A 19,062-nucleotide genomic window follows, 5' to 3' on the forward strand; every position below is an offset into this window, starting at 1 on the left:
ACTCTCTTTCATAGTCTTTTGACTATGACATGTGATTCTACAAGAAGATCTCAGTCAATCGGTCGGTGCGCAAAGGGCTCGTTCTTACTTGCCCGTAAAGTATCGTTCACACTACAGTCTTACGTACAATCTTACGTACTACGTATGGCGTTTTCGCCTTACGAATTGCGTTTGTCGAAACGTCAAGCTGTTCACACACAACGCTCTACGTAGTACGTAATTCGTAAACTCAAAACGGAGTGAAAACGAAGTCAAAACGTAACTACCCAGATAGCACAGTGCAGTCCCATATACATCCCAAACACGTCACTTTGAGACGTCTGAGATGTACTTGGCACATAGCAGATTCCCAAGTTTACATTCCTAGGACGTCTTTTACGTATGACCAATGTCCGCTTCGCCGAGATCTCATATCGGTCCTTATCCCGTCCCATTGGATGGACTTTAGACGTACTTGGGACGGAAAAAGGATCTTAAGAAGTTATTAATAATAAATATTTTTCTGGACTCTGTATTTCGTTTCTTTTTTATTTACTCTTCTTTTCCTTATGAGTGTTTGCTGTGACGACATTTTTTCACGAACGCTGATCCGGATATCCGGACATTAAGTTTATTTGTCAGAGTATGTAAAGGGTTACCGGAACATACAACATAAATCGACTGCATACTAACAGCATAGTTGATGAAATAAGGAACCTGAACCAGGGATCGAACCCGGATCGTCGTGGTGGGAAGCCAATACTATACAGATGAGCCACGAATAAATATGTACATATTTTAAGATAAAGGTAATAATAAGATTTTAGAATCAAACTTTGCCGCGAAAAAACAAAGACAGTTTCTCCGAAATTTTCTAAGTGAGGAGAAGGAGCCAAAAAATAAAAACGGGACGCATCAGAGACTTCTACGAGAGGGAGTAAAAACTCACGTATCCGACAAGATGAAAATGAGTAACGTGTTCAAATAAGAGCTCGCAATGGGACATCTTAGAGATTCCCCTGTGCCCACCGCACCATCCGCACGGCTTTGGTCCCGCCTTGGGACAAGAATTCCTATCTGGGTATATGTAAAAATAAGATGGCTCTCATTTTTACAGAAGATTTTTTAACGTTCTACGCACTACGTAGACAAAATCTAGTTCGCTTGTCTTCGTTCTTTTGTTTTTTGTTTGATTTCAGCTGTTAAGTCTGTTCTCATACCTGAAATTTCGACACTGTTGATGTCTGCTATCTCCATTTTTAAATTCTGGTAATAATCCTATTCTGGAAAGTTGTTCATCATTACTTACAGAGTTGTTCATCATTATTTAAGTTGTTCATCATTATTTGTCAATTTGTGTACATTTCATGTTCGTGTACAACTTCAATAGTTCTGGTAATAACTGTTGAAGTTGACATTAATATTTTTACAAACTACTCTGAGCTCTGAACTTGTACACGAACATGAAATGTACACAAATTGACAAACACGACATCTATGAGTAGAAAGTGAAAGTTTGAATTTACGTTAAAAACAAACTTTATACGTAAGTGTAGTGTGAACAGACTACGAAGTTTTTAACGTAAGTCACCCAGATAGGAATTTTCGTCCAAAGGCGGGACCAAAGCCGTGCGGCTGGTGCGGTGGGCACAGGGGAATCTCTAAGATGTCCCATTGCGAGCCCTTATTTGAATGCGTTACTCATTTTTCATCTTGTCGGATACGTCATTTTTTACTCCCTCTCGTACAAGTCTCTGATGCGTCCCGTTTTTATTTTTTGGCTCCTTCTTGACACTTAGAAAATTTCGGAGAAACTGTCTTTGTGTTTTCGCGGCAAAGTTTGATTCCAAAATCTTATTATAACCTTTATCTTCAAAACTGAAAACATGAATTCGTGGCCCATCTGTTTAGTACTGGCTTCTCACCACGACGATCCGGGTTCGGCCCCCGGTTCAGGTTCCATATTTCTTCAACAGCGCTGTTAGTATGCAGTCGATTCATGTAGTGTGTCCGGTAACCCTTTGCATACTTTGACAAATAAACTTGTCGTCCGGATATCCGGATCAGCGTTCGTGAAGAAATGTCGGCACAGCAAACACTCATAAGAAAAAGAAGAGTAAAGAAAAAGGAACGAAATTCAGAGTCCAGAAAAAGATTTATTATTAATGACTTCTTGAGATCCTTTTTCCGTCCCAAGTACGTCTAATGTCCATCCAATGGGACGGGATAAGGACCGCTATGAGATCTCGGCGAAGCGGACATTGGCCATACGTAAAAGACGTCCTAGGAATGTAAACTTGGGAATCTGCTATGTGCCAAGTACATCTCAGACGTCTCAAAGTGACGTGTTTTGTGCGTCTATGGGACTGCAGTGTGCTATCTGGGCAGAAACGAAGTGAAAATTACGTAGATAAAACGTAAACGAAAAACGTAATACGTAATACGCAATACGCAGAAAAGGGCTGTAGTGTGAACGTACCTTAATCCGAATGTTGGAATAGAAATTTGCACCTGAACCTGCCTGCCGAACAGAACACCCTTTACCGCTGCCAGCCTAGCCACAATCCTCAACAGCACTGAGTCTCCCTCTCTGATTCATTTGTCTCTGGGAGGTCCTTCTCCTCCTCCCTTCTTTACTGGCTATGCTGCGTTGCCGCACTGTCCAGTTTGTTTATTTTACACTCAACACCTCCCCTCAAACTAGACCCCCAAAAATACACATGTTGTGTTTCATCTTCCTGTGCATCTCCTGGTTGTAGGCCACTTTAATTGCACCTTAATTGTCGCAATATAATGGCCAGCCATCCCTTGCCCAATGTCCTCCAGCAGTGACTTATGTCCAGGCTTGGCCTCACATTGTCATAATGCGGAATCCCTCTCACGATGTGGAAAAACACCAGCTTTCAACTAGATTCTTCACATTATCTCAATGCGGAATCCCTCTCACATTATCATAATGTGGAATCCCTCTCACGATGTGGAAAAGCACCAGCTTTCTTGTAGATTCTTCACATTATCTCAATGCGGAATCCGAGGCGGAATCCCTCTCACATTATCATAATGTGGGATCCCTCTCACATCATCACGATGTGGAAAAGCACCAGCTTTCTTGTAGATTCTTCACATTATCTCAATGCGGAATCCCTCTCACATCATCACGATGTGGAAAAGCACCAGCTTTCTTGTAGATTCTTCACATTATCTCAATGCGGAATCCCTCTCACATCACGATGTGGAAAAGCACCAGCTTTCTTGTAGATTCTTCACATTATCTCAATGCGGAATCCCTCTCACATCATCACGATGTGGAAAAGCACCAGCTTTCTTGTAGGTGAAAGCTCATCACTTTGTAACGCCAGCTTCATTCCGAATTTTCAAGACGCGTAGTTTTTCCCATCCAGACACCACACAGCGTGGCGGCGGCCATCTTTCTCCATCACTCCAAACCAAAATTCTAAATTCTTGATAACAGTTAGCCGAGGACACACAAAACAGGAAATAAATTGATCAAACAGATTATAACGCCAACTTCATTCCGAATTTCCAAGACGCGTAGTTTTTCCCATCCAGACACCATACAGCGTGGCGGTGGCCATCTTTCTCCATCACTCCGAACCAAAATTCTAAATTCTTGTGAACAGTTAGCCGAGGTGACACACAAAACAGGAAATAAATTGATCAAACAGAGTAGCTGTTAGCTGTGCGTACAGCTGGGCCCATAACCTGTTGGAATAGAAATTTGCACCTGAACCTGCCTGCCGAACAGAACACCCTTTACCGCTGCCAGCCTAGCCACAATCCTCAACAGGACCGAGTCTCCCTCTCTGATTCCTTTGTCTCTGGGAGGTCCTTCTCCTCCTCCCTTCTTTACTGGCTATGCTGCGTTGCCGCACTGTCCAGTTTGTTTATTTTACACTCAACACCGAAGACGTGGCCACGTGGGCTGCGCTTTAGCAGCCCCCCTCGGTGGCACCGTTAAAACAAATATCGATCATCATCAACTGAAAAGGCGTGTCTGTACGTTTGTAAGTATGTATGTCTGTATAACTGTATGACCGTGGGTGTTACTAAAATGCGCGTGCGCGCCTGCGCTTTGCGCGGCTACTAATATGCACGGAATTTTTCTTGCGCGTAAAAAACTAAAATGCGCGTCAAATTTTTCCGGAATTTTGCGCGCGACCACGACGGTTAGGTTAGGTTAGGTTAGGTTAGGTTATTTACGCGCATTTTCCCTTCGTCCTGCGCGCATTTTAGTGTGGTCGCGCGCAAAATTTTGACGAAAATTTTGACGCGCATTTTAGTTTTTTACGCGCAAGAAAAATTCCGCGCATATTAGTAGCCGCGCAACGCGCAGGCGCGCACGCGCATTTTAGATACACCCTATGACCGTAACTTGTCTGTAAAAAGTGCTGGTGTAGACCCAGCTTTAAGTAGTCCATGGGTAGGGTTCGCCCCGACGACCGAGATTAAGTTGAAATACAGAAACACCCATACACATCATACACACACACACACAAATGTATTTCTTTCATTTATTTTATTGAGTAAACCATATCATGTGAGTTTCACTTTCACATTCCTTACACATGATTATTATTGCGTTTCAAGAATTTCCTTTGCTAATTGTAAACAATGCAATTGATTTAATAAAGATTTCTCATAGGCAGTAACGGCGCTGATGCAAGGCATTTCACAACACTCAATAAGCTGGCACATGGCTCGTGTGAAAACTATATTGAATTAAAAAGTTATACATTAAATACAAAATACATAAGTTTGTGTTTTATTTATACCTGATGTATTGTGTATTTTAGAAATTGAGTCACCACTATAGCATTTTTCTTTAAGCTCTTTCTCCTCATTGAATAAGGTTAGTGGTATTTTAGTTAATGCCTGAAACAAACAATGTACACATTATTAACATAGGTAATCTTTTAGGAATTATTCTTTCAGTTATCTTTCATTTTTATTCTATTTTTGTAATTTTTTTTACTTTGAGGCAATGTCCAATAATCACAGGAACATTTTGTGGAACAATGTTAACTGCAATCTCTCTGCTGCTCAATATACCATCAACATCTACAGCTTGGAAACAGATCATTGAAGAATTAGCAAACTAAGGGACATAGTGAATAGAGAAGAATTTATAATTAATATAAAATCCAATACTTAAGAACTTTTGACGAAGAAGATACAAGAAACCAACTAACCTTTTCATTAGCCTCTTGTTGGAAAACTGAAAAAATCAACCCAATGAAATCTGGATCCTGCACATAACAAAAAGTTATTCAAAATTTAAAATATGGTATGCCTGATATTCCTTGCATATTAGAGGGGTAATAAATCTTTACCATAGCTTGGTAGTTGGCTTGTGTATGTATGTCTAGACAAAATAACAGTTTATAATATGAAAGCAAATAACAAATGTGTAATTTATATTTTACCAACATGTGATGGCTGAACTGTAATATGGGGATGTGAATGATACCATCCTAGTACTCTTATTGGTTTACTCACTTGAACTGATAGTTTTTCTGCTTTCAGGGTAGCTGCAGATAATTGTAAAGGTGATATTTCCACTCGATCAGCCTGACTATATGAGCAGGATACAAATTTATGCAATAAGTTAGTGTTGCCACAATAATTGAGATCTTTACCGGACACTTCTTTGGAGGATGACGACACTTTCAATAAATGATAGCCCAACCACATCTTCCATTGAACTTGAAAAATTTAAATTAGGTTCCACATAACCTGAAAAAAAAGACTCATGTTATAGAAGTTCTTCATACAATATGAATGCTCACAACCAACCCAATAATAATCCCATAATTTCTTCTGTTTCAGTCGATAACGCATGACTTAGGCACGTAAGGTATGCACTCGATTTAATAAAAACTTTCTGAATTGCCATTTAGAATTTTTGTATGGTCGGGGCACGAAATAATATTGTCTGCTTGCTGTGTCCTAGTATAAGCAGAGCTATAGACTCCTGGTCGCTTCACGAGTTCACGGCTGTGTTGGCTTCTCTATCCCGGTTTCAGGGTAAAAGTAAGCCGATTTGGAAACTTTAAAAAGCGCCTCTAGTGAGTGTGTCAGCTGCTACGCTCAGCTACTTTAGAGAGCCTAGATGGCTCTTTTTAACGTTTCCACTCCACAAATTCTGACAGGCCCCACCCTAAAATCTCTGAAAATCGGCTTACTGTTACCCTAAAACCGGGATAGGGAAGCCAACACAGCCGTGAAGCGACCAGGAGTCTATAGCTCTGGTCGTCCTAATCCGTCCTAATGTAATGTGTAGTGGTGTCGACTTGCATCCGTTTGATTATGGGTTACGCCGACAATCGAAAACCCCTAGCGGTCAGATTTTGAACTGTATGCTAAAAGTTCCATATTCTTACTACAAAATACGACAATGTTGAGATTCAATTTCAAGTGTACAAGCGATTTTTAAGTCTAAACTCTAAGTCACGTACCAAAAAATAAGCTGGAAATTTCTTCGTTTAGGGAAATATTTATATGCAGTTCAAAATCTGACCACTAGACTTGCGTGGGTTATAGCGCTGGATTTGGCCATAGTCATGTCATGAAGTAGGCCTACAGACATAGTCATGATTCATGAAGTACGGTCTGTATTCATCATAGCCTACTATAATTACGGCCAGACATCTGGCTATCTCGCCGTTACCGAGAAGCTCCGCCTACTCCGGATCACGTGCTTGTCTGTGATTGGCTGTACCCCTTTTTCTTGTTTTTTTCTAGATTTGTAAAGCGAATTAGATGGAATGCCTAGATTCTATAAAAAATACGAGTTTTTTCACATTTTTCTAAACAAAATCTAAAATCTGAATTTGTTTTTTTTCTAAGTCCTTGCCAAAGCGAACAAATTCAGATTTTGTTTTAAAAAAATGTGAAAAAAATCGCATTTTTTATAGAATCTAGGCATTCCATCTAATTCGCTTTACAAATCTAGAAAAAACAAGAAAAAATTATGAAAAATTGATTATGACTTAAGTAGATTTGAACCTAGTATTACTCTAATGGAAATCCACCGCTATACCCACTAGACTACCAATCGCTAATATCAGATTGACTCTGACCATACCAGGATGCAAGACGACGTCAAGGAACTTAAAGGTTTGGAAAGAAGACGTGGAAAATGGAAACGATTTTGGGGTACAGCCAATCACAGACAAGCACGTGATCTGGAGTAGGCGGAGCTTCTCGGTAACGGCGAGATAGCCAGATGTCTGGCCGTAATTATAGTAGGCTATGGTATTCATGCCTTGATGCCATAGTTTTCAAAATGATGATGGGTGGTTCTCGAACGTTAAGGTTCTATCCCAGTCACTTTTTTCAATATTGAGAAAAAATTTTAAAATGAGTACGCTAAAAAAAATTTGATTAAAATTTTAAAGTCAGCTTCGCTATGGCTGATGTGTAGTTGCGAAGATTCCTTTGTAGGAAGCGTTATTCACATCAGTTGCGCTTTTGATTTCGTATAATATTGATACTACAAGTACTTCTAAAATCCCACTTAACGCCGACATTTTTTATTAAAGATGGACAGGACCATACAAAATAAATAGAAAATAGTTGATTCATTCCAACTAAAACATTATCATGTTCTTATAACTAATCCAGAGTGATAGAGAGTATGGTGAAGCGACGCTGTAGGAATTCTCCATAAGGCTTCATGGAGAATTCCTACAGCGTCGCTTCACCATACTCTCTCTCTATCACTCTGACTAATCTATCTGAGAACGAATAAAAATGCATAGTACATGGAAAAGGAAAAGTTTATTTATATGAAATGTAACAAATACAGTAGATAAATTCATACAAAGGGTAAATGGCTCAAGTTTATGGCACAAAGTCGTTGTGGTAAGTACTGCAGGCCTAGTTTAAGGTGTAAGCAATCTTATGGGCACATAGTGTATGTAAAGGCACGCGTTTGCAATCAGCATTATTACGAGCACCAACGTAGAAAAATAGCTACACGTTTCACTTTGCAGATAAATCAAACCGATCTAACAAACAAGGCACATTTTTTGCAAAATTATTATTGGGTGTTATAAATAATAATTTGTATGTAGGTAAGGAGTCGGCGAAGATACAGATAAATCTTGATGGGAAATATTTGCTGGTTGTATTTCAACCATAGTTTGGGAAGGTCGCTTAATTGATTTCAGTTGCAAAGACGGTAAATAGAACAACAAAAAAACACCGTCCATATAAGAAATACGGGTTCATACTACAGCTAACAGTGTGCAGAGGAGATTTCAAAAAGTTACTTTTGCTGACTTGCAATTACTACAAGTGAAGAACAGTCGAAGATGTAAATAACGTATAATTTTATGTAGAACGGATTGATGAGAAATTTAATTTATCTCCTTTTGAAATTATTGTCATATTAGTCCACAGACTCAGTGATGAACTGGTCATTGGTCAAAAACAAATTGCCCAAGTTGATAAACGGCTATTGTTTTTTGGTTTGCTCCCGCATTTTTAGTAATTAATCGAAGCCTTCCGGAAAACTAGATTGTCGATTTCACAACTCAGGAGCTGACAATTCGACAGGTTCAAAAACACTGAATCGTAAGGATCGAGTAAACTTGATCGTTCAACTAAAGAGTAATGCAGTACATCTGGATATAAATTAGATCCAACTAGTTTTTTTGTTTTTTTTTTAAGATACTGAGGTAGGAAGAATCAAATAAGGTGTAGCTGGTCAAGGCAACGTTTGAAATATTTACATGATAAATGGGAAAAAACACACATTTGGGGTACGATCAAGTTCACGAAATCTCACGATAACTTTATAAAGAAAAGACGTTCGGATTAGAAGCAGATAAAATTAAATTACTATTCCTTGCTAGCAGAAGTAGACCTTGTTCAAAGTATTACGCGGTTTGCAGCGGCGGTTGTAAGAGCGACTTGCTGATGCAGGACAGGGTCTCCAGATCAATAGCCAATGTTCTTCGCAGGCCATTGGCCGCGGGATTTCGTAAGTAGAGCACTACACACCGTTAAGCACCTACAGGTAGATAGGATATGGGGAACGATGAGCCAAAGGTGGGGAATTACATGGGTGTTTAAGAGATAGAAGGTAATAATTGGGTGGCAATTTTTATTGGTGTTACCAGGTGCAAGAAAGTCACGAAAAGGTAAGGGAGTTTCAGGTAAGGGATATTGAAAGAACGAATAGAAAAAGAAAAAAAAATCGTTAGTATCAAATGGTCCCATCGATATTGATTAAGTGGCATGGATTAGATCAAGAAGAGTTAGTAATATGAAATCCTTATGCAATACGTAAAAATCTTCGTCAACCGCTTCTTTTGGCCTCAGGATAAAGTAGACTAATTTAAGTTTGCACAGCCAAGAAATTGAAGCCCTGCCCTAAGACCAACAAGTCCCAATTGATGGAACACTACCACTGAAAAGGCGAGTCGCTAGTTAAGGTTTCCGCTTCTAAGTTAAAACGCAAACGCAGTAATCGAAATAACACCAAATACGTCATTTCACATACAAAACCAAAGGAAGCAATGGTAGAAGGGATGCGACTACATCGCATAGGAAACCGTAATAAACTAAGTAAAAGTCACGCAAATGATTTTTAGAAAGGCATACCACTGTATTTGGCTGAAACAATTATATATATATATTCATTATATATATAATAGTAAATATTGGCACTAAGTACTTCGGATGTTTTCTCTGCAAATCAAATGACACGAAAGACAAACAATGGTCTTCGCCATAAAAAAAAAAGAAAAACAAAAACACTCGAAACGGTCCAACAAGAGTTCGAATGCGATACAGCTAAACTGAAAGTAGTAAAAACGTTTTAAAGAAAATAGAATGACTTAAATGCAATTTGAAACTGTACATGAAACACGAGAAACATAACACGACACTCGGATAACAAACAGATCTTAAATTTTAGCTGTCGAAATTATTTGATTCTTGGTTGCCACCTGCTTCAATCTTCAGCTAATAAACGTTCAATTAACGCCGGTTAATGAATTAGTTTTCGAGGAAAATTACAAGGTTGACAAGTACATTCAAAGTTCAGACCATTTGTATGTTGTTTCATTCAGTTCGGTAGTAAGATATCAGTGATACTATAATTTTAAAAAATCCAAAAATAATTGATTCGTTTAACGAGAAAGCGAGCTTGCCGGCCTGAATTTAACATATGCCATGTTGCACATTTTTATGAAGCAGATTTCCACTGTCCTTTTTGTAATTCGCCCTTTAGCGAGCCTTTAACACATTGAGGAAAAAGCACGAACTTTGTTCAATGATTGCACTCTCGCCCTAACAACTTGCAAGATTGAAGATGGATTTGTTTACGGGCGGTAGTGAAATGAGAAAATGGCCACGAGCGAATGAACGTGTAGGGCACCGGATTTGGTGTGTGTGTGTGAAGTTCTTAATAACGGGATAAACTGCATCTGTCATCATCGTTATATTGCAAACAGCAATAAAACATTTGAAGTAACGAAACGCGCAACCTAACTTCACAGAGACGAGCCAAATCATTTTTACACAGAACGTTCGCCTTGAATGCACGAAACAGCATTGATAGCTTTAAAATTAAGGCAAATTTACCGACAAATTGATCAAAGCGACATTTCAACAGTAATTCGCACCTAGCTCCGACGCTTGGCTTACACGAACTCTCACGTTTAAAACACAACACAATTGGTTTTGTGCGTAAATGTCTATATATATATATAAGATGTTAGTATTAGTAAGTTAAGGTTTGGTTGGAAGAGGCAACGCACCTGGCCTGAATATCTGGGACAACTGCTGGATGGTTGGGTTGGATTTTTGTTTGTTTTTGATTGGTTTGTTTTTGGGTGGTAGTTGTTGGTTGGCTTGTTAGTTGAGGTCGTTCCTTTGGTAAGGATGCTCTCGCCCTTGCGAGCCCAGATGGCGTCTCAGCTTCCCACTAGCGCCTCCTACAATCAGCCAGACAGAGGGAGCGGAGCGGCCGGTGTTTCATTAGTATGTTTATGTTTAAATACACTGAAGAAGTAAAGACAGATAATGTGATTCATAAAAACAAAAGACAAAACATTTGGTTCTTAAAACATTCAATTCGTCATTTATCCTATTATGTTAAGTAAGCTGATTTAAAGAGTCGTGCCTGCGAGGATTGAGTACCGGACCATCAGTCAATTGCTAAAACAATTGACCGAGAAAGGTGTTTGAACCAAACTGACCAATTTTTTTCTCAGTTGATTTAAAAACACGAGATTTCAATCAACTGCAAAAAAATTGTTGCACTTAATCAACCAGCAGGCACGACACCTTGATGGCATCTCAAGACCAGATTAGTGTGGGCGATTGTTTTCAATTAACACTTTACTCCTGAAACGTATCCAACTTCAATTGTATAAAACGCTCACTGAAGAAAAGCGAGGACTTTTAAGAAAATTGCTAGGCGTACATCCTTTTGCGATTCCCTTAAAAAAAAATCGCAGTAATGGATGGGAATGTTCTTTTGCAAGTCCATTACTACAAATTGAACTTGATGAAAATTTGTTCTTACGACTATTTAGATATCCACGCAGCAAGAGAAAGCAAAGTACGAACTTACACTTTAATAACGCAGCTAAAGAAACCAGAAAATTATTTTTTTTATGTGCCACTATGATTTGACGTGGTTTTGCCCCCCCCCCCCCCCCCCCAAAAAAAAAAAATATATATATATATATATATCTATATAAAATAGAATAAAATAAATCGTACTGCTTGCATTAAAGCACAAGGCACGAAATATGCCAAAGTTCAACTATAACTAAAACGTAATCAAGTCCCTAAGCTTAAAAAATCAAGTCATAATCTAAAGACTAAAAAATAGCTCTGAACAAATCAAATAGCATACATGGAAATAATAATCTAACAGTTTTCGAAATCAATAATGCTTATAAAATTTAGGGAAAGTGAAAGAAGCTATCGGGCAAACAACCCACCAGCGGTGCCGTCGTTGGATGACGGCACGCCCGTCTGGTATTCTGCCAACAGTTGAGATGACAGGCCAGCGGCGGCGGCGGCCGCAGCTGCGTAGTTGGAATATTCAGCGGCAGCAGCGGCAGCATAAGGTGAATAGAGCAATCCAGCAGCGGCGTCTGCAGCACTGATAAGTGGAGGTGGTCCTCCCGATGCAGCTGAATTGAGAAGAGCTGCCATGGATGAAGCGGCTGAAGAATGTTGCATCCCTCGTGGCGAGAGAATGAGAGGAGCTCCAGCTATACCGTTCCACGAATCTGTGTTCAACATAATAAATGTGGGATTAAAAAATTAATACAAAATCAATCATTAAACGGTACCTTTCGATGACGCTTGGTTGAAATAGTACTCTGTAATACGAAGAGAACAAACAGAAAGCTGCGTTAGTATGTTGCAACCATGAAGAACATGAGAAAAGCATTGACGAAAGAATTACCAAGCTGTGAGGCACCCGCTGAAGGATTTCGTAGTCCACCTGGTGAGCCTAGCCCAACTCCTGGCTGCAACAAACGAGGGGCATCTGAAAAACACGAAGCGGGAACTTTTAGAACACAAATAAATAAAATAAAGTTACAGTCAATAAGGAAAAACGAATGAGCTAGAAATTGTGAACAAATTTAAAGTTATGAATCCTATTCCACGTAATACACTATCACGAAAAAATCAATTATTTCCTAAAAACTAAATCAAATTCTTGAAGTAGAGTTAACTGATTCGACGACAGAAAAATCCTCCGATTATTTTCATCCCTGTAGGACACTATCTATATATATATATATATTTTTTTTTACAGTTTCTGCCGAGGGGTTGATACAATGAAAAGATTATTTTAAATACAACATTAACATCAGACTCTTAGTTTCGGTGGTCAAAGTTTATCGATTTTGAACTGGTCTGAACAGCTAATTTTCTAATTAAAGATACACAGATGATTATGGTTCAAAAATGTTCAAGTTAGGGGTTATTGAATTCTCAAATGCAAGAAAATCGTACACGAATTGATGGCGGGAGAAGGAGGACGGCTCGCGAACTGCTGAAGCATCTGTGTCTCATAGAACCCTACCACTCGTCAATGGAGTAAATGGTATTTTAGAAAAATTCTTCGAGAAAAGGTAACCTAGGATCTCTCATAGATACTTAAACGATCATCAACAGTTTAGTTTTAATGGTTAGATTGATTTTGGGCAAATTAGTGATACATAGCCGTGGAATTAGAATCAATCACCGGGTATTTTGAAATAATCGACGAGTATGGTAATGTGGTAAGCTTAGTTTTTTGTTGTTGTTGTTCAGAAATGGTTGAAGCGCATATTATACGGTTAAATTGAATTTTTACATTAAATTACGCAAACGAGTAAAAATGAGTTGTAGTCAAAAGTAGTTGAGACTTACATATGCTGAGCAGATCAGCCCCTTTGCCACCTCCCACGCCAACTCCACTAACGACACCTCCTCCAACACCACTTCCAGGTTGACCAAGTTTGGCTGATGGATCTCGGTAAGTTCCATTTATGATCGCCAATTCCATCAGCTGTCGTTTTTTTAGTTCGTCTTCTCCGTCCGCCTGCTCATTAAACCAATAAGACTCAAGCGTCAGTATTAACGTAGAATGAAATTCAAATGCCGCGTCTTTTACCGACAGAACAGTTATATCATAGAATTCAATGAAATATCACAATGACTTTACATTTGTAAACAATACCCGAAAAATAAACTTTTTATTTTACCATTAATAATAAATAAAATAAAACATTTCGAGTTTGCTAGCGAAAATAACCGCAAAATGAGTTCTTTTCAACGTTTTGATCCGCTTCTTTCTAGCTGAATTACACATTAACCATTATCAATTTATAATTGCCAATTTTTAAAACAAAAAAAGATATACTACGTCTTAACACTGAATGAAAATAGAAACACAAAATTGAGAAAAAAACATTTCTTTTTGTGGTCTACTCGGGAGATTCGTTGCATTTCAAATTGGTACACATTTTAAATGGCAGATGGCGGTTGCGAGCTTGGGCTGAATCTATTTTTACCAGGTTGGTGTAATATTTAAAATTTTTTTTTCAGATTATTATTTCTGATATAGCTAAAGCATCAAGTGTGCTCCGTATCCTACAGCACAAGAACTTTTTTTCCCGTTTTACCTACCACCTATATATTTTTTTACTGTCTGTTCTTACGTAATTCCTGAATGTACGTAAGTTTTTACTAGTAGATAACAATCAACAATGGAGACTGAAATTTTAAAATAATGAAATACAACAGCGAAATCAGTCAACCAATCGAGAATTTAAAAAAAAATAGAGCAACAAATACTTCATTTGTGGTTCGGGATCGACTGCCGCACAAATTTACGGCACTTTTGTTTGGATAATACGATGGCAAAAGGCAATTTTGTGGCAAGCTAACTTGTCTTTTATCGAAAGAAGAGCTCACACAAGCTGTCAAAACAGTGCAGCTACCGGACATTGAAAAATTGAAAATGGGAGGATCGATAAATGAAATAGTGTTTGACTTACGGCTGGAACAAGAAGCTTTCTTATTTCATCCACGGCGCGCTGCAGCTTAACTTTCGCACGGTTTTCTGTGTCTTCAACTGTGATGAGAACGTGAAGTTCGTCGTTCAAGTGTTCCCAATTTGGCTTGCCCCGATTTTGTTCCTCCTGTTGGATTAATATATAAAGAAATATTAGGACAAACCAATCTCGTCTGTGGTTAACTCAAAATTGACTCTTCAATATGTGAAAAGGTTGGTCATTTCCTCAACCCGTGAGGAAATGTGAACGAGAACAACAGTACACAACAAAGTTATCGTGCCATCGACTTCCTGAGTGCAGAGAATTGCAATCCAACATTGTTACCGGCCTCCAGTATAACCAGCATAATTGCAGTTAAATCGTGAGACAACAAGCTGATTAAAATTGTGACAATACCACCGAGTCATGTTTAAGCACACTATCACAATTACGGATTTACTTTTTGTAGAAGACTAGAAACGGGCATTGTACCTTTTTCTTGTCGCGCATAGATCCACGCCCCCTCACCATAATCTTGCAACCCGTTTCTTGTTCAAGTTGTTTAGCTGTCATGCCACGTGGTCCCAAAATGCGACCGACGAAATTAAACTGCAAGGGGGAGAAATCCATTAGAAAGAAAAAAAAAAACAAATCAATTAAAAGAGTCGACTGATAAATGTTGAGTGGCAAGATTGTCTTACGTCGGGAAACTCTTTGACAGGAACGTAGACTTTTTCTGAGAGATTCACAGCGGCACCAACAGCATCCGGAAGCACCATGGGTTTTTTCTCAGTCCCATTGATTTGAAACAGATTGCCGCGCACCTTTCCAATTTCTAATAAATCAAAACAATTCATGAAAAATGAATAAAAATAAATCACGGTGACCTAAAAAAAGCTGTCGCTGTGCTAAGACTATTTCTAGATCTTTATAAAAGAAAACGGTTGGTAGATACTTAAAAAAAAGGACGCACAATAACTGAGACAAAATTAAACAAGCCCAAGTGTTTTTGGAGACTTTGGGGGAAAACGTGAATCTAAAAGCGTCGCGTAGCTGCTTCATGTGGGAACGAGAACAAAATTAAATCGCGGGTAGCAACTCAATTCTCCTCGTCCGGATACAGTGTGTTGTTGGCTCATAATTAACGTGCTGGCGGAATAGACTCAATTCCATTGATAGATTAACCAGTGCGTTGGGGGATCCAATGTAAGAATATGTTCAACTCTAAAGGTCGATTGAAACGAGTTTTAAAAAACAAAACAAAAATGTCCTTTTATGGGTCTATTTAGAACAAAGTAACGGGAATCTTCGTCTACTAGCGCGTTGAAATCTTTTCGCTCTGAAAGAATGCAGACATACGCATAGCTTCTGAAACTATCACAAACTGTTATGGTTCCGCGTTCCCTATTTTCCCAACTGTAGGATTCAACAAGAAGAAGAAGAAGAAGAAAAAAAGAAAGCCGGCTAAACTTGCCAGTAGTGGAAAAACTACGGGCACAAAAGAGAAAAAATCAGGTCAGTATGTCCAAGAAGAGAAAATGTTTGTCCGGTCTCGTGGAACCCCAAAATGTTGCAGCACGCGTACCTTTTAAACCGTTGGTTTAGTTACGAGTTTCCATATGAATAGAACCCAATCCCAAATAGACCTAGCACAAACACGCATTTGTGAAACAAGATAACAAAGAAAAAAACGAATAAAAAACCCAAAAAATCGTCGCTAATGAATAAGAATCTCCCACACACGGTATGAATGAATTGCACGTTCTCAATCTATTGGTCCTATTACCAAATAAGGTGGGAATCGTGAGCACAAAAAAACGCCTCGAGATAATAATGACGCATCCCAAGCCATTCGATAAGCCCCAATTATATTTGCACTTGATGTGAATGACAAGAAATGGCTGAATGTTTAAGCGCTCTTTTATTTTAAACTGGACAAAGGAAGGGTGTGTCTAGGTGTAGCAAACTTAACACGACGAAACTTGAAAGAAAAGCAGGGATGGAAACAGGAAAAAGAAACCAGAGTCACAGGCAAATTGAGATTCTCGTTTTTTTCTTTTTCTTTGCAGCCTGGTATGAAGTTGGTATGCGCACAAGAATACAAAGTTAAGACAGCACAGCGAGCGGAGAATACTAAAGTCGGTCGTCGACGCTGTCGGGGGAAATCCGACACAAGACACAAAAAAATAAAAAAAAAGAGACGAAAGGAAAGACAAGGGGGTACGGCCAGAGCCAAAAGGAAAAGGGAGAGAGAGAGAGAGAGAAAAGAAAATAAGGGAGGTCAGGGGCTAAAAATAAAATAAAATGGCGCCCGTCTCAACACGCGAGAGAGACCTACTCCACACGAGAGTTTGGGAAAGAAAAACCCACCCTGAAATTAAGTCTAACATCTCTCAAGATGGCTAATCGATCACGCCACACAGCTGCGTCCGAGACGCTGTCGAGCATAAATCAAACGAGGGATAGACAAGAAAATAATGAGTCAGATTTTGATTTTTTACCTTCGTCGAGCAGTCGTTCGACATGATGAAATACGTTGGGCAGGGCAGCCAATTGTTTCTTGTCTTTGAGAAGCTGCGCCAAATAATCGGCGACACTTTGCGTGTTGGCCGCTGCAGCGGCGGCGGCAGCGGCGGCCGCCGAGGCCGACGTCGACGACGAAGACGAAGACGACGAGGAACAAGAGGCTGGCGGTTGCATCATCATCATCGCGGCGGCCGCGGCCGCGGCAGAGACGGGCGACGTGCCTCCCAACGTTGGCGAAGTTGTGCCGCCAGCAGCAGCTGCTGCCGCCGCCGCTGCCGCTGCCGCCATAGTCACGCTGATGACACTGTTGTTCATGTTGAGAGGTAAATTGTTGTTGGTATTATTGGAAGCTCCGACGCTGCCATCCACCATGATGACGTCAGTCATGGCTGTTGCGAAAACCAACGAAACGTCGGCAGGACCAGAAATGAACCCAACTCACTAGCCACACTAGCGATTCTATCTCAAGTTCCCACGTTAATACAAAACCAACAAAGAATTGAACTCAAATGTCACACTCATCAACTCGTCGGAGTCGAACCCATCAAACTCTAGCACCAACTGTAAGAAAAGAAACCCCCAAAATAAAGGAAAGAAATGTTGACGCAAGAATCTGTTGGTCGATTCGTGAGAGAGAAGATGAACGCAGTTTCCGTCTGCCAAAGCGAATATAAAAGCTTATAGTCGCAGTACACACGTGGATGAAGGCCGAATTTCACGTACCAACCGCGTCGACTGCTCAGACTCAACTGGTCCGTCAAACCAGCCAACAACCCAAGTGCCAGACCTGGAGACTCGAGTGAACTGGTGTGTGTGTGTGTGTGTGTGTGTGTGTGAAGGAGAAGAGAGAGAAAGAAAATCTTTTCGAATGGAAGAAGAAGAAGAAGAAGAGAAAAAACTTGAGACGGAGGGGGGGAGAGAAAAACTTGGAAGAAAATGGAGAAGAAGGAGAATGTCGGACAACATCCTTGGCCCTGAAGTGAGAATCGAGAAGGGGAAAGAAAAGGGGTGGGCCGTTATTCTACCGCCTCTTCCACCCACTCTACACTCCGCGCCAAACCCAATCCACGTTCGATTGAAATTCGACCCAACTTATGCGCCGATATTGGCGTTTTTATTGGCAATGCATTCGTTTTAAACCATTATTGAATTGGTCAATGAGAGCGTCGTTTAATGATATTGCGAAATGTGTTGAATTTTGGGCGAAAAGTCGTGAAAAAAGTGCGAGACAAGTGCTGCTTGCTCGGCTATCCACCGATGGGAGGGGTGTACTTGTTGCGCCTGTGTGCCCTTTCCCATTCCGGTTGTCGGTGCATTCCCGAGCACGAAAGTCAAGCCCTCCTAGCCTCTATCCTTTTTTTTTTTTTCTTGTTGTTTTCTTCTTCTTTTTTCACATTATTATTCTTCTTCTTCCAGGTTTACCGTCATTTATTCTTCCCTGGTAGTCGGCATTGATTCCGTCTCAACAGACTTTTGGCTCAACTCGTCAGCACAGTCGAATCAACCAAGCGAGAAATCCCAAAAACACACACACAACACAGCACCTTTTTTTCTCTCTTTTCCGAGTTGTAAATAAATTTTCTTGGCTCGTTTTAATCGCCAATTGATTGAAAAATGGTCACACACAATTTCGACGTTGGCTCGTCAGTAATGCTATCAAATTACCGGCCAAGCAAACATGATCTCTCCACCACATTTTTTCCCAAACAAAATATTTTCTTTCAGTCAATCAAAATAAAATCAAGAGATTTATTCCAATGTTGTATCAAGAGAAGAAGGAGAAGAAAAAAAAACAGTCGTGTTTGTGTTATATGGTTGAAAAAGGAAAAAATGCCGTACACAGTACACACACACACACACACATGTGGAAGGTATAGGAGGCTAGGAGGGGTATGGGAGAAAGGTCACGCTGAGAAGGGGGGAGGAATGGAAATGCCCAACAGCTAATTCACCTGCAAAATGAGGTGGAAGGCGGAAGGAGAAGGAGGAATGGTTACAAAGTGGGAGAGAGAGAAAG

The 19,062-nt window shown here is 39.8% G+C and overlaps 2 protein-coding genes across 7 annotated transcripts; both read right to left on the reverse strand.

Moving 5' to 3' along the window:
* Positions 1-4,481: 4,481 nt before the first annotated feature.
* Positions 4,482-6,000, reverse strand: LOC124312615 (lys-63-specific deubiquitinase BRCC36-like). Its single transcript, XM_046777093.1, has 8 exons — positions 5,794-6,000; positions 5,637-5,733; positions 5,424-5,572; positions 5,331-5,362; positions 5,190-5,246; positions 4,973-5,095; positions 4,773-4,872; positions 4,482-4,709 (listed from the first exon to the last, which is right to left on the reverse strand). Exons 1-8 carry the CDS (start codon positions 5,891-5,893, stop codon positions 4,573-4,575), a joined length of 795 nt encoding a protein of 264 aa, XP_046633049.1. The 5' UTR covers positions 5,894-6,000; the 3' UTR covers positions 4,482-4,572.
* Positions 6,001-7,760: 1,760 nt separating this feature from the next.
* LOC124311798 (protein quaking-B-like) lies at positions 7,761-17,869 on the reverse strand. Of its 6 annotated transcripts, none has more exons than XR_006910235.1 (11): positions 17,021-17,868; positions 15,221-15,354; positions 15,012-15,128; positions 14,523-14,666; positions 13,393-13,567; positions 12,994-13,059; positions 12,437-12,520; positions 12,321-12,350; positions 11,964-12,257; positions 10,770-10,946; positions 7,761-9,016 (listed from the first exon to the last, which is right to left on the reverse strand). XR_006910235.1 is itself a non-coding variant. In XM_046776148.1 (10 exons), exons 1-10 carry the CDS (start codon positions 17,430-17,432, stop codon positions 9,009-9,011), a joined length of 1,464 nt encoding a protein of 487 aa, XP_046632104.1. In that variant the 5' UTR covers positions 17,433-17,869; the 3' UTR covers positions 7,761-9,008. The 6 variants fall into 6 exon arrangements, 4 of the variants coding, with proteins under 4 accessions (XP_046632104.1, XP_046632101.1, XP_046632102.1 ...); XR_006910236.1 differs by lacking the exon at positions 7,761-9,016 and adding an exon at positions 9,590-10,706; XM_046776148.1 differs by lacking the exon at positions 10,770-10,946 and having other exon boundaries at positions 17,021-17,869.
* Between the last annotated feature and the right edge of the window lie 1,193 nt (positions 17,870-19,062).

The sequence above is a fragment of the Daphnia pulicaria genome, chromosome 8 (assembly GCF_021234035.1).
Source record: "Daphnia pulicaria isolate SC F1-1A chromosome 8, SC_F0-13Bv2, whole genome shotgun sequence".
Lineage (NCBI taxonomy): Eukaryota > Metazoa > Arthropoda > Branchiopoda > Diplostraca > Daphniidae > Daphnia > Daphnia pulicaria.